Source organism: Ornithorhynchus anatinus, chromosome 19, assembly GCF_004115215.2.
Source record: "Ornithorhynchus anatinus isolate Pmale09 chromosome 19, mOrnAna1.pri.v4, whole genome shotgun sequence".
Taxonomy (NCBI): Eukaryota; Metazoa; Chordata; class Mammalia; order Monotremata; family Ornithorhynchidae; genus Ornithorhynchus; species Ornithorhynchus anatinus.
The window spans coordinates 9,215,491-9,228,755 of record NC_041746.1 but is presented as its reverse complement, the minus strand read 5'-3'; the positions used below and the strand labels follow the sequence as shown (position 1 = coordinate 9,228,755).

At 47.8% G+C, this 13,265-nt stretch overlaps 1 protein-coding gene across 8 annotated transcripts in view; it reads right to left on the bottom strand.

Moving 5' to 3' along the window:
* Window positions 1–13,265, bottom strand: part of GPATCH2 (G-patch domain containing 2) — a 112,602-nt gene that overhangs the window by 97,484 nt on the left and 1,853 nt on the right. For all 8 annotated transcript variants that reach the window (XR_003753658.2, XM_029047061.2, XM_029047062.2 and 5 more), the window contains exon 2: window positions 1,868–2,584. Coding sequence is in view for 7 of the 8 variants with exons in the window: in XM_029047061.2 (XP_028902894.1) it covers window positions 1,868–2,584 (717 nt within the window). In the remaining variant the exon portion in view is untranslated. The remainder of the gene's footprint in view (window positions 1–1,867; window positions 2,585–13,265) is intronic.

Sequence of the window (13,265 nt, the reverse complement as noted above, 5' to 3'; positions counted from 1 at the left end):
TCTAAGCGCTCGGGTAGATCCAAGTTAATTAGGTTGGATGCAGTCCCTGTCCCACATGGGGCTCACAATCTAAATAGGAGGGGGAAGAGAACTGAGACACAGAGGTTAAGTGACCCGTCCAAGGACACACAGCAAGAAACTGGCAGAGTCAGGATCAGAACCCAGGTTCTCTGACTCTCAGACTCGCCAATTCGCTTAACTTCTCTTTGCCTCGGTTTCCTCAACTGGACAGAGGGGATACCTCTTCGCCCTCCTACTTGGACTGTGAGCCCCGTGTGGGACAGGGACTGTGTCTGCCGCAATTAATTTGTCCCTACCCCAACAATTAGAACTGTATTTGATACACAGTAAGCGCTTAACAAATACCATTAAAATATGGAGCAGATTCGTTCAACAAAACAGAGAAGCCCCTGAATAACTGTCTGTATACATCACCTCTGCTTTTCCTCTCCTAGAAATAACGAAAGGGCAATACGATGGATAACCCACAGGATTTTTTTTTCCTGCTACATTAGCCTTGTCCAGGGAGAGGAGGGGCATTTCAAGCATTAAAGTTATATTCCTGATTAATGCGGGGGATTCCCTTCCCAAAGAGATGAACCGGAAAGCGTAAAATACACCCTGCGGTAACAAAATAACTTTCCATTCTTTTCCTGAAGCAGCGCGGGTCGGTGGAAAGAGCCCGGGCTTAGGAGTCAGAGGTCATGGGTTCTAATCCCGGCTCCGCCACCTGTCAGCTGAGTGACTTCGGGCAAGTCACTTGACTTCTCGGTGCCTCAGTTCCCTCATCTGTAAAATGGGGATGAAGACTGTGAGTCTCACGTGGGATAACCCGATCACCCCGTATCTACCCCAGCGCTTGGAACAGTGCTCGGCACACAGTAGGCGCTTGACATCATCGTTATTATTGTTTTTAAATGTAGCGAACCAGAGATGGTAGAGAACCGATTACATCTGTGTAGGGAGCTTCGGTTTAACTCCTACCAGTTGAAACATCCTTTGCTCTCCAAAGCGGTAAGTAAATTCCAAAGCTTCGCGCCAGCTAGTAAGTTCCACATTCAGCTCTGAGACATACACTGGGCAAGACGAATATGAACAAGCGCTCTGAGTCTTGCGGGTCAGATCACTTCTACGTGATGGGAAAACGATGACTTACTTTTCTATATTGGCGAAAGAGTACTTTGGAAACAACATTACCATTGTGGTAGACCGGCTGCCTGGAATGGAGAGACGAAACTAACTGCCAAAGGGTCACCGTTCCCCCATTTTTCTAACGGCCAGCTCAGGTGTTCCCATACCGCAAATCGGTTTTTGCATTTCACAAATGATCGGTGTTCCTTGCAACCCACAGGGTTTTATGCATCTATCCCAGGCGAATGAAGGCTGTCTAACCACCGGGTGATTCGAACCGATGGGAACCTTCTGATGAACAAGTACAATCGAAGCACTGAAGCCTAGAGGTTACCCGGGTAGGCGAATAAAGTGATCCGCCCACACCAACCTAGGTCTACACCTAACTTAGTTAACGCTGCCGGTTTTTATTCAAACTCTGCACTCTGAACCTTTTCAGAAATTCCCAAATTTCCCCAATATGCTAGAAATGCAAACTGTACAACTTATCTTTTCTACGTACAATCACTTTTTGATCATTGCACATATGAACACCCAGCACACGAACGATTCTGTACGATCGGTGAGATGGGATAACCGGTTAGGTCAAACGAACAGCATATGTCACTGCAAGATGACTAGAGGGAATTTAAAAAAAAACGACGACAAGATGCTATGAAATATAAAACACAGTCCTAGACATTGCAGTTAAATAATGCTAACCCTTCTATCTTAAGAAAGGAAAAAAACGAACCACCTTTCGCTCATGTTCTCATCTGAGCCTTTCTGCTCTTCATATTCCATTTTGTCCTTACTGGTCTGGGTCACTTCTTCATTTTCTATGACGACTCCCTCATCCAGGATCTCCACTCCTGGTTTCGCCGGGGCCAGTTTCCTTTTCTTCACTTTGCTCTTGATAAACTCTTGATGTTGGTACGATTTACTGTCATTGTCCATTTCCTGATCTCTGCCGTTGTCATGTTGCTGACTCAGCGTCAGCGTGTTAGAGGCCTCCGACGGCAGATCTATCGCCATGCGTTTTACTTTTCTCCTCCTTCGTAGAGTTCTGTTCCCTAAGTTGTCCACAGCGAGCTCGGACTCGTGCCACAAGGGTCTCTTGCCTCGAGCGTTATTCAGGTTTGACGAAGGCCTGCGCTTTGCCACTAACATCTGGTCATCTGAGTCACTGTGGTCTTTTTTATTATTACCGTGGCTCTCTCGATAATCCTTGCTCGGTTCTTCCAAGCTGGAATCGGAACCGTCGCTTAAACAGTGGCCTGTCTCCCAGGGGTGATGGGTGTTATAAGATCGTCTCTTTCTCCCTCTCCGTTTCCTCGCCTGGCGTTTCAAAAGACAGGAAACACTGCGAGAATGGTCTCCGGTGTCTGCAAATCCCCCTCTGGCTTGTTCTGAACTTTCCTCCAGTGCTGAGACGAGATCATGAACCAGTTCCTCCATTGTTCGACTGAAATGCCTGTATTTGTCAGAAGAGGAGAAAGAGGATTCGAAGTGAAGCGAATCGACGTTAATTATTTTTTTTATCTCCCCGGCCGCTTTTCCCATTTTCTTTCAATGGCGCGTGTTAAGCACTTACTACGCGTCAAGCACTGTTCTAAGTGCTGGGGTAGATTGAGGTTTATTAGGTTGGACAGAGTCTCCGTCCCACCTGGGGCTCACAGTCTAAGAAGGAGGGAGTAGGATTTAATTAAAGCAGCAGCGTGGCGTGGTTGATAGAGCACGAGCCTGGGAGTCGGAAGGTCATGCGTTCTAATCCAGACTCTGCCACGCGTCTGCTGTGCGATCTTGGGCAAGTCACTTCACTTCTCTGTGCCACAGTTCCCTCATCTGTAAGACGGGGATCGAGGCCCATGTGGGACAGGGACCGAGACCAACCTGATTTGCCAGTATCCACGTCAGCGCTGAGTACGGTGCCCGGCACACAGTAAGCGCTTAACACATACCACGATTTGCCTGTAAGCAGAGCGCTAAGTGACTTGCCCAAGGTCACCCAGCAAGCAATTGGCCGAGCCGGGATTAGAACCAGATCCATGCTCTTTCCACTAGGCAACACTGCTTCTCTACCCCACCCTTGTATTCAAAACTGGACTGATGATAAATCACAAACCAACAAATGAGACTTTTCAAAAGCAATATGGGCACTGCACAATAAAACATACAACCCAACAGATTCTACCAATGAGCTACTGATTACTGAATAATTAGGGCGTCGATTTTGGGAATTTCACCCCTATTATGCCCTGTTTTCTCTCCCGCCTCCTTACACAAAACCAAATCAACTCAGGTTATAACATGAAAGAGACCTGCTCAGAATTCTCGTTCGCTCTAAGGCTCTCTTCCTGCCCCTTGCTTTCTCGCCTCCTGCGTAAAGCAGTCCAGTCTCATCTACACTTTCCTCTTCACCCAGCTCATCGGCATCATCAATCAATGGTATTTACTGAGCACTTACTATGTGCAGAGCACTCTTCTGAGGGCTTGGGAGAGGTAGAGTACAATGGAATTAGCAGACACGATTCCTGCCCATAATGACCTTACTGGAGCGTTTATTGAGCGCCGGTGCTTGGAAGTATACCAGAACGATACTATTCCGATTTCTAACCCTCCTATACCTCCGAGGCTGGTAACATCTAATCATCTGGGACTGTATCCTTGCCTGAAGCACAGACAAGAGAATGTTTTATCCGTTGGGCTTGAAATTACTTTTTCCTCCACACCTTCTTTTTTCTCCCTTCATTAGATAAATCGATGGTATCTGCTGATCACTCACGGTGTGCAAAGTCCTGTAATAAGCCCTTGGGATCATAAAGTAAGATCATATATTCAGCTTCAAATCTGGAAAGATTCGCTCAACGTTTTAAGGTAACTACGGACGAATAGCTGTGTTTATTTTGGGAAACTCCACTTTGAATTAAATTTTTAAATCCTTCCCAGACATCATTAAAAAATTACAGTAACTTCATTTCTACCCCCCCCCCCCCGCGGATCTTACACTTGCCAAAAAATATAATAATGTATTTGTTAAGCGCTTACTATGTGCAGGGCACTGTTCGAAGCGCCGGGGTAGATACAGGGTAATCTGGATCCTACTGAATAGGCCCGAATGAAATAAGCTGATCGACCAATAACCCACAGGTTTTCAGTCGAGATTCTAAACAGCAAAGTGTTCACGGGATTATCGGGGCAACTACACATCAGCATCTGTCGCTTTCAAAATGAACGCCCAAAGCTGAGTCAAATATGCAGTCATCTAGAGAAGAGTTCACTCTCCAAATTAGTGTGGTTTCCCAGATGGCTTGGGCAACTCCAAAGGTTTGGGCCTACCCAGGCGCCATTGCCAGGCCGGCGACAGTACAGTCAGTAAATGCCATCCTGCCTAACCAGCGTCTCTCAGGTCACATCTGCATCAATCGGCCTGCTTGAAATAAAGTCGTTAGAGGTGAACGTCACGGGATCAATATCTCATTTATTCCATTTGCCTTGGCACTTATGTGGAAGAATGAGAGGGCGGCATTTTACCCTGAAACAACATTTTAGCCTGAAGAGTACCGAGGATGCACCGCTTATGAAACGTTCCCGGGGATCCTCTGGCGCTATCTAGGGGCCCATCTCCGTCCCGATCTGCCTCAACCTGCCCTTGACGCTGCTGACCGCTCCTTTCGGCCTTTCCTCCGCTATAACGTGGTTCTCTCCTGGTTCTCTCCCTACCTCTTGGACCGCTGTTTTGCTGGCGCTTCGTCATCTCCTACACCTTTGACGGGGAATGTCCTCAAGGCTCAGTTCTGGGTCCTCTAATCTCTTCCTCCTTCCCACTCACTCTGCAGAGAGGCACGTTCTCTCATGGTTTCAGCTACCACCTCTAGGCAGACGACTCCCAAATCTTTATCCCCAGCCCCACCCTCTTCTCTGCTTTGTCATCTCTCTTCCGGCCCTCGAAGATATCACCACCTCTCCCGACATACACCTTAAACTCAAAGTTAAAGCAAAAAAATAAAAAAAGAAACATCGAGGCTAGAAATGCACCAGGGTCCAGTGGAAAGAGCAGACCTGGGAGTCAGAAGATCTGGTTTTCTAATCCTGGTTCCATCATCGATCTGCAGTGTGACTTTAGGGAAGTTATTCAACGTCTCTGTGCGTCAGTTTCCTTACTGAAAATGGGGATTCAGTTGTTCTCCTTCTCGTTGAGTCTATGAACCCATGTGGTACAGGGCCTGTCCCTAACCAGACTATCTTATACAGATCCCAGCATTTCGGCTTAATACCACAATTAAATATAGCCACCTTAGAATTCATTGTTAGGATGGCATGACAGACAGTAGATTAGCCACAGAATGTTTCCTGAAGGAGGTGTCTTTTTAGAACGGCTTTGAAGATGAGGAGGGTCCCGTACACCTCTTGATTCGTAACGTACTTAACTGCTTTGACATGGTTCACTGTATCTGAACTTTTCCAGTGATTGCTTTGGAATTCCTTCAATGCAGGGCCAAAAACTAACCCTGCAAATCAGTGTGTTTGTCTGCTCTGACTGACATTGTCCATTCGGTGATTTTGGACTACTCATCTTCATGGATTTTAAGATTTAAACTTTTGAAGTCAGAGACTAGGTTTTTGTTTTTTTACTTCTCTCAAATGTTCCTGAGCCACCCAGAATAGTTCTGTCTAAGGCAGTCACTCAAAGGTTGACAATGGCGAGTAGACATAAACAGACACACGCAGCTAAATGCAAACTGTAATAGGAGTTACATCTCAAATTTCTGTCTCAAAAAAAATCCACTGGTAACTACACTAAAAGACATGTAGATGTGTTTCCTTTCACATTCCCAAAATACATATTTTACAAGTCTTCTGTAAAGTTAATATAGGACACATTATGACAAGCTCCCTCTCGCTAACAATAAAACTGCTACTTCACTGCTAAAGAAACATAAATATTGTGATAACTACACTGACAGAACTATGGTTTGTCAGTAGGGCACTTATTTTGTACACTTGAAATAAAAAAACACTCTACACGGAGGATTAACAAAGCTGCGACTCCTAAATCTGTAGCAAGATTGCTTCTGAACTCCTTAAATGCAGAGGGAAATGTCTTAACTCACCCCAGTTTTCAACCTGTTGTTATGCTATTTTAATTTCAGAGGTACTACTCAAAGGCATGAAACTCTTGAGAGTTACAAACACTGAATGTGACAAGTTAGAGAGATAATTATGTTGGGTCTTTGTTTAACGGTACAAATGTAGAGGCGAAATGTTAGACGAGAGCTTGCAATCAGATTATTTGAGTATAGAATGAAGTACTGGCTGAAAGCCAAAGCAGTCTGGGGAGGCTTTGAAGAGACCTTAATTTCCACTGCTCCTATGAATCATGTGCCCACCTGCAAGAAATGAACGTTTTCCAAAGAGACTCAAGTAGAACTGCTTATATTTCTTTCAGGAATACATAATAATGATGTTGGTATTTGTTAAGCGCTTACTATGTGCACAGCACTGTTCTAAGCGCTGGGGCGGGATACGGGGTCATCAGATCGCCCCACGTGAGGCTCACGGTCTTCATCCCCATTTTACGGATGAGGGAACTGAGGCCCAGAGAAGCGAAGTGACTCGCCCACAGTCACACAGCTGACAAGTGGCAGAGTCGGTATTCGAACCCATTTATTCATTCATTCAATAGTATTTATTGAGCGCTTACTATGTGCAGAGCACTGTACTAAGCGCTTGGAATGAACAAGTCGGCAACAGATAGAGACGGTCCCTGCCGTTTGACGGGCTCACGGTCTAATCGGGGGAGACGGACAGACGAGAACAATGGCGATAGAGTCGAGGGGAAGAACATCTCGTGAAAACAATGGCAACTAAATAGAATCGAGGCGATGTACATGTCATTAACAGCGTGGCTCAGTGGAAAGAGCACGGGCTTTGGAGTCAGAGGTCACGGGTTCAAATCCCAGCTCGGCCACTTGTCAGCTGTGTGACTTTGGGCGAGTCACTTCGCTTCCCGGTGCCTCAGTTCCCTCATCTGTAAAATGGGGATTAAGACTGTGAGCCCCACGTGGGACAACCAGATTCCCCTGTGTCTACCCCAGCGCTCAGAACAGTGCTCGGCACATAGTAAGCGCTTAACAAATACCAACATTATTATTATTATTATTAACAAAATAAATAGGGTAATGAAAATATATACAGTTGACCAGACGAATACAGTGCTGAGGGGATGGGAAGGGAGAGGGGGAGGAGCAGAGGGAAATGGGGGGAAAAGAGGGTTATTAAGCTGCGGAGAGGTGAGGGGGGGTGGTCGAGGGAGTAGAGGGAGAAGAGGAGCTCAGTCTGGGAAGGCCTCTCGGAGGAGGTGAGTTTTAAGTAGGGTTTCGACGAGGGGAAGAGAATCAGTTTGGCGGAGGCGAGGAGGGAGGGCGTTCCGGGACCGCGGGAGGACGCGGCCCGGGGGTCGACGGCGGGACGGGCGAGACCGAGGGACGGCGAGGAGGTGGGCGGCGGAGGAGCGGAGCGTGCGGGGTGGGCGGTGGAAAGAGAGAAGGGAGGAGAGGGAGGAAGGGGCAAGGTGATGGAGGGCCTTGAAGCCTAGAGTGAGGACCCATGACCTCTGCCTCCCAAGGCCGGGCTCTTGCCACTGAGCAGCAGGCCTTTCTGGACAGAAGTGAAATCGGCAACTATGATTGAGATCACCCACAAGGGTATAGGGCCTATCTGTCATTCTCCACCCCCACCACGAAATTGTCTGCTTCTCAAGTGTGAGGTGAGGTTGTGATTGCTGGATCTGGGCTGGCCCTGCCAGGGTCTTCAGGAACCTGAAAATTCTTTCTTTGGCAGGAATGCACCACGGTTCTAATTTTTTCAATCACTCACTTCATTTTTTTGACTTTATTTTGTTCATTTAGTAGTTTTGTTTTTTGTTACTCCCGTGTCTCCTCCCGGGCCTTTTAGGGACAACGTCTTAACTTTCCTCCCGGTACCTTTCCCCTGCATTTTATTCAGTAGTATTTATACGGCGCTTACTACGTGCAGGCTCAGTGGAAAGAGCCTGGGCTTCGGAGTCATCGGTCACGGGTTCGACTCCCGGCTCTGCCACTTGACCGCCGTGTGACCGTGGGCGAGTCACTTCGCTTCTCTGTGCCTCGGTGACCTCATCTGTAAAATGGGGATTAACCGTGAGCCTCACGTGGGACGACCTGATTACCCCGTGTCTACCCCAGGGCTTAGAACAGTGCTCCGCACATAGTGAGCGCTTAACAAATACCGACACTATTATCATCACAGGACTTTGCCTACGGTCCTCTAGACCGTAAACTCGTTGAGGGCGGAGAACCTGTCTATCAAACGTACTGTCCCCGGCGCTTAGCAGTGCTCTACACACGGTAAACGCTCAAAAAATTCAACCGACGGGGGCTCGGTAAATGCAGTGAATAGCAAGTGATTTAAGGCTAACGGACACGTAGCCCAGTGGGTCTGCTGTATTTCTTACCAGGTATGTAATCTGCAAGAGCTAGGTAGGATTTTCTACCAAGTGTTAGAGTTTAATTCTTTCTCCCATAAAAGCACTGTCCCTGGATGTGAATCATGATCACGGTCAGTGGCAAACTCTACGGTCTGTTCCTGATGCAGAGTTGCACGGGTGAAGAAGAAAGCGGTAGTTGAAATAGCATTCATTACTATTAGTACTAATTCCAGAGGTATGGGACAAATGGAAGAAGATTCCTTTTTTTAATAATATACGTTACGCGCTTACTTTGTGTCAAGGACTTGGCTGAGCTCCGGGATAGACAGTAGATAATCGGGTCGGAGATAGTCCCCGTCCCACAGGGGGCTCACGGTCTTAAACCCCATTTTACAGATTAGGGAACTGAGGCACAGAGAAGTTAAGTGACTTGCCCAAGGCCACCCAGCAGGAAAGTGGTGGAGCCGGGATAAGAACCCAGGTCTGCTGACTTCCAGGCCCCTGTTCTTTCCACTAGACGACACGGTTTCTCTGGCCCACCATCCGGTTTCTTTTCACTGGAAGATCTCCAAGTTACCGATCTGTCCATTCCAAGCGCTCAGGACAGTGCTCTGCACATAGTAAGCGCTCAATAAATACTATCGAATGAATGAATAAATATCCATTGGCTTTTCAGGACCAAAAACTCTACTAATTGCATCCAACCCAGAGTTAACAATAATAATAATAATGTCGCTATTTGTTAAGTGCTTACTATGTGCCAGGCGCTGTTCTAAACGATGGGGTAGATAACGAGGTAATCAGGTTCTCCCCCGTGGCTTCATCCCCACTTTACATATGAGGTAACTGAGGCACAGAGAAGTGAAATGACTTGCCCAAGGTCACGGAGCAGACACACAGTAGAGCCGGGATCTCTGACTCCCAAGCCCGTGTTCTTTCCACTAAGCCACGCTGCTGCTTCTACAAACCGCTTCTATTCTCGCACCAAGCATGTAACAAAGGAGAACTTTTCTTCTCAGTTTGGCGATTCGGCGAAAGCCCCACTGGGAACCTATTCCTTGAAGGCCAAATGAGGTTGCCGTCAAACACTTTAAAGTGGATGGCCACTGACACTTGATAGACAAAGGAAAAAGAAAGTCACGGTCAGACTACGTCATTTAGGGCAGGAAGGCAGCATACACCAAGTTAATGAGTCCCAACTTCAAACACACAGAAGATTTGAAGTTATTTATGACAAAATCCAGGAACTCCTGCATGCATATTACTGATGCCCGCCGATTCATTCAATCGTATTTTCAGAGCCCTGTCCTAAGCGCTTGAAAGAGTGCAGTGTAACGATAGACAGACACGTGCCCCGCCCGCAACGAGCTGATGTTCCTGAGCTCTTCGGAGAGGTTCATTTCGTTAACTAAGTGCCCAGAAGAAAAATCACCCAGGTTACCCAACAAAACGAAAGATGTGGCAATGTCAAAATCGTGATTAAAAAGACCAGACCTGATTCCTGCGCAGAGCGCCTTAAAATTGAGATATTCATTCAATAGTATTTATTGTTCATCCCCTTGATTCTATTTATTGCCATTGTTCTTGACTGTCCATCTCCCCCGATTAGACCGTGAGCCCGTCAAAGGGCAGGGCCTGTCTCTATCTGTTACCGATCTGTCCATTCCAAGCGCTCAGTCCAGTGCTCTGCACATAGTAAGCGCTCAATAAATACTATTGAATGAATGAATGAATGGAGCGCTTACTATGTGCAGAGCACTGGACTGAGCGCTTGGAATGGACAATTCGGCAACAGATAGAGACCGTCCCTGCCCAGTGACGGGCTTACGGTCTAGTCGGCCACTGGCACTTATGTTAAACAACAGCATTTATTAGGGGTCTACCGTGGGCAGAACACTATACTAAAAACTTGAGAAAATTACCATAAGGATCAGTAATAAAAATAATTGTGGAGTTTGTTAAGCACTTTTTAGGTGCCTCGCACCGGGCATAGGGCTAGGATAGATGCAAGATGATCAGAGAGATCTAGTCCCTTGAGCTCGCGGTCTAAGAGGGTGGGAGAGCAGATATTTAATTCCCATTTGAGGATACTGAGGCACAGTAAAGTTACGTGACTTGCCCAATCTTCAGTTTCTCAGTCCTGTGCACTTTCTGCGAAGCTACACCGCTACAGAACTTGAGGATCTTACAATCTTGTGGAGGGAGAGAGACCCACAAATAAATTACAAAGGAGAGGAAGAGGAAAATAGAAAGGTGGCTACATGGATGTGCCTGGGGTCCACCAGTTGAGCACGCGAGACTAAACGTACAGAAGTGTAACCGCTGGATGTGAAAGCCGAAGTGCATCGGTGGTATCTGACCACTAAATGAGAAGCAGCGTGGGAGGGTGGATAGAGCTCGGGCCTGGGGGTCAGAAGGTCACGGGTTCTAGTCCTGGCTCTGCTACTCGTCTGCTGTGTGACCTTGGGCAAGTCACTTCGCTTCTCTGGGCCTCAGTTTCCTCATCCGTAAAATGGGGATGACGATTCGGAGCCTCACGCGGGACAGCGACCGTGTCCTACGCGACCGGTTTGCGTCGGCCCCACAGCTTAGTACAGTGCCTGGCACGCTGTAAGTCTAGAGGGGGAGAGAGACATCAACGGAAATAAAGCAATGGCAGATGAGGACCTCAGGGCTGGGGATGAATAAAGGGATCGAGCGCTTGGTACAGCGACTGGCACATAGTGAGCGCTCCACAGTTACCATAATTATTATCCCTATGACAGTATAAGAATGAACACGCTCCCTGCCCACGACGAGCTTCCGGTCTAGAGGGGGGAGACACATTAACAGAAATAAAGAAATGACAGATATGGACCTGGGGGTGAATAAAGGGATCAAGCACTTAGTACAGAGTCTGGCACAGAGTAAGCGCTCAACAGATACCATAATTATTATTACTATTACAATATAACAATAAACAGACTCCCTGCCCACGACGAGCTTCCAGTCTAGAGGGGGAGAGAGACATCAACAGAAATAAAGCAATGCCAGGGACGGACCCCAGTGCTGGGGATGAATAAAGGGATCGGGCGCTTAGTACAGCGCCCGGCACATAGTAAACGCTTAACAGATGCCATAATTATTATCACTACGACACTACCGGAATGAACATACTCCCTGCCCACGACGAGCTTCCAGTCTAGAGGGGGAGAGAGTCATCAGCAGAAATAAAGCAATGACGGATACGGACCTCAGGGCCGAGAGGCTGGGGGTGAATAATGGGATCGAGCGCTTAGTACAGCGCCTGGCACATAATAAGCGCTCAACAGTTACCAGGATTATTATCACTATGACAATACAACAATGAACAGACTCCCTGCTCACGACGAGCTTCCAGTCTAGAAGGGGAGAGCGAGATTAAGAGAAATTAAGCAATGCCGGGTACGGACCTCAGTGCTGGGGATGTATAAAGGGATCAAGCGCTTAGTACAGCGCCTGCCCATAGTAAGCGCTCAACAGATACCATAATTATTATCACTATGACAGTATAAGAATGAACAGACTCCCTGCCCACGACGAGCTTCCAGTCTAGTGGGGGAGAGAGTCATCAACAGAAACGAGGCAACGTCAGGTTCGGACCTCAGGGCTGGGAATGACTACAGGGATCGAGCGCTTAGCAGAGGGTCGGGCACAGGGTCTGCGCCGGCCAGAGGCGACTGAATCCGGGCCGGGCGAGGCCGAAGGGGGCGGGAGGAGAGGAAAGGAAAGGGCAGGGTCCAAGAGGCCTTCTCAGACTGAGCTGCCCCTGCTCCCTCTCTGCTCCCTTCCCCACCCCTCAGCTTAGCTCCCTTTCATTCATTCATTCATTCAATAGTATTTATTGAGCGCTTACTATGTGCAGAGCACCGCACTAAGCGCTTGGAACGGACAGATCGGTAACAGATAGAGACAGTCCCCGCCCTCTGACGGGCTTACGGTCTAGTCGGGGGAGACGGACGGACGAGAACGATGGCAATAAATACAATCGAGGGGAAGAACGTCTCATTAAAACAATAGCAGATAAATAGAATCAAGGTGATGTACATCTCATTAACAAAATAAATAGGGTGATGAAGATATAGACAGTTTTGAGCGGACGAGCACAGTGCTGAGGGGATTCACTCACTCAATAGTATTTACTGAGCGCTTACTAGGTGCACAGCACCGTACTAAGCGCTTGGAACGGACAGATCGGTAACAGATAGAGACGGTCCCTGCCCTCTGACGGGCTTACGGTCTAGTCGGGGGAGACGGACGGACGAGAACGATGGCAGTAAATAGAGTCGAGGGGAAGAACGTCTCATTAAAACAATAGCAGATAAATAGAATCGGGGTGACGTACATCTCACTGACAAAATGAATAGGGCGATGAAGGTACAGACAGTCGAGCGGACGAGTACGGTGCTGAGGGGAGGGGACGGGAGAGGGGGAGGAGCGGAGGGAAAGGGGAGAGAAGAGGGTTTAGCCGCGGAGAGGTGAAGGGGGGGGGGGTTGAGGGAGCAGAGGGAAAAGGGGAGCTCAGTCTGGGAAGGCCTCTTGGAGGAGGTGAGAGGCCCTTTCCCTCTGCTCCCCTCCCTTCCCCTCAGCACTGTGCTCATTTGTCTATACTTTTATTACCCTATTTATTTTGTTAATGAGGTGTCCATCCTCTCGATTCTATTTATCG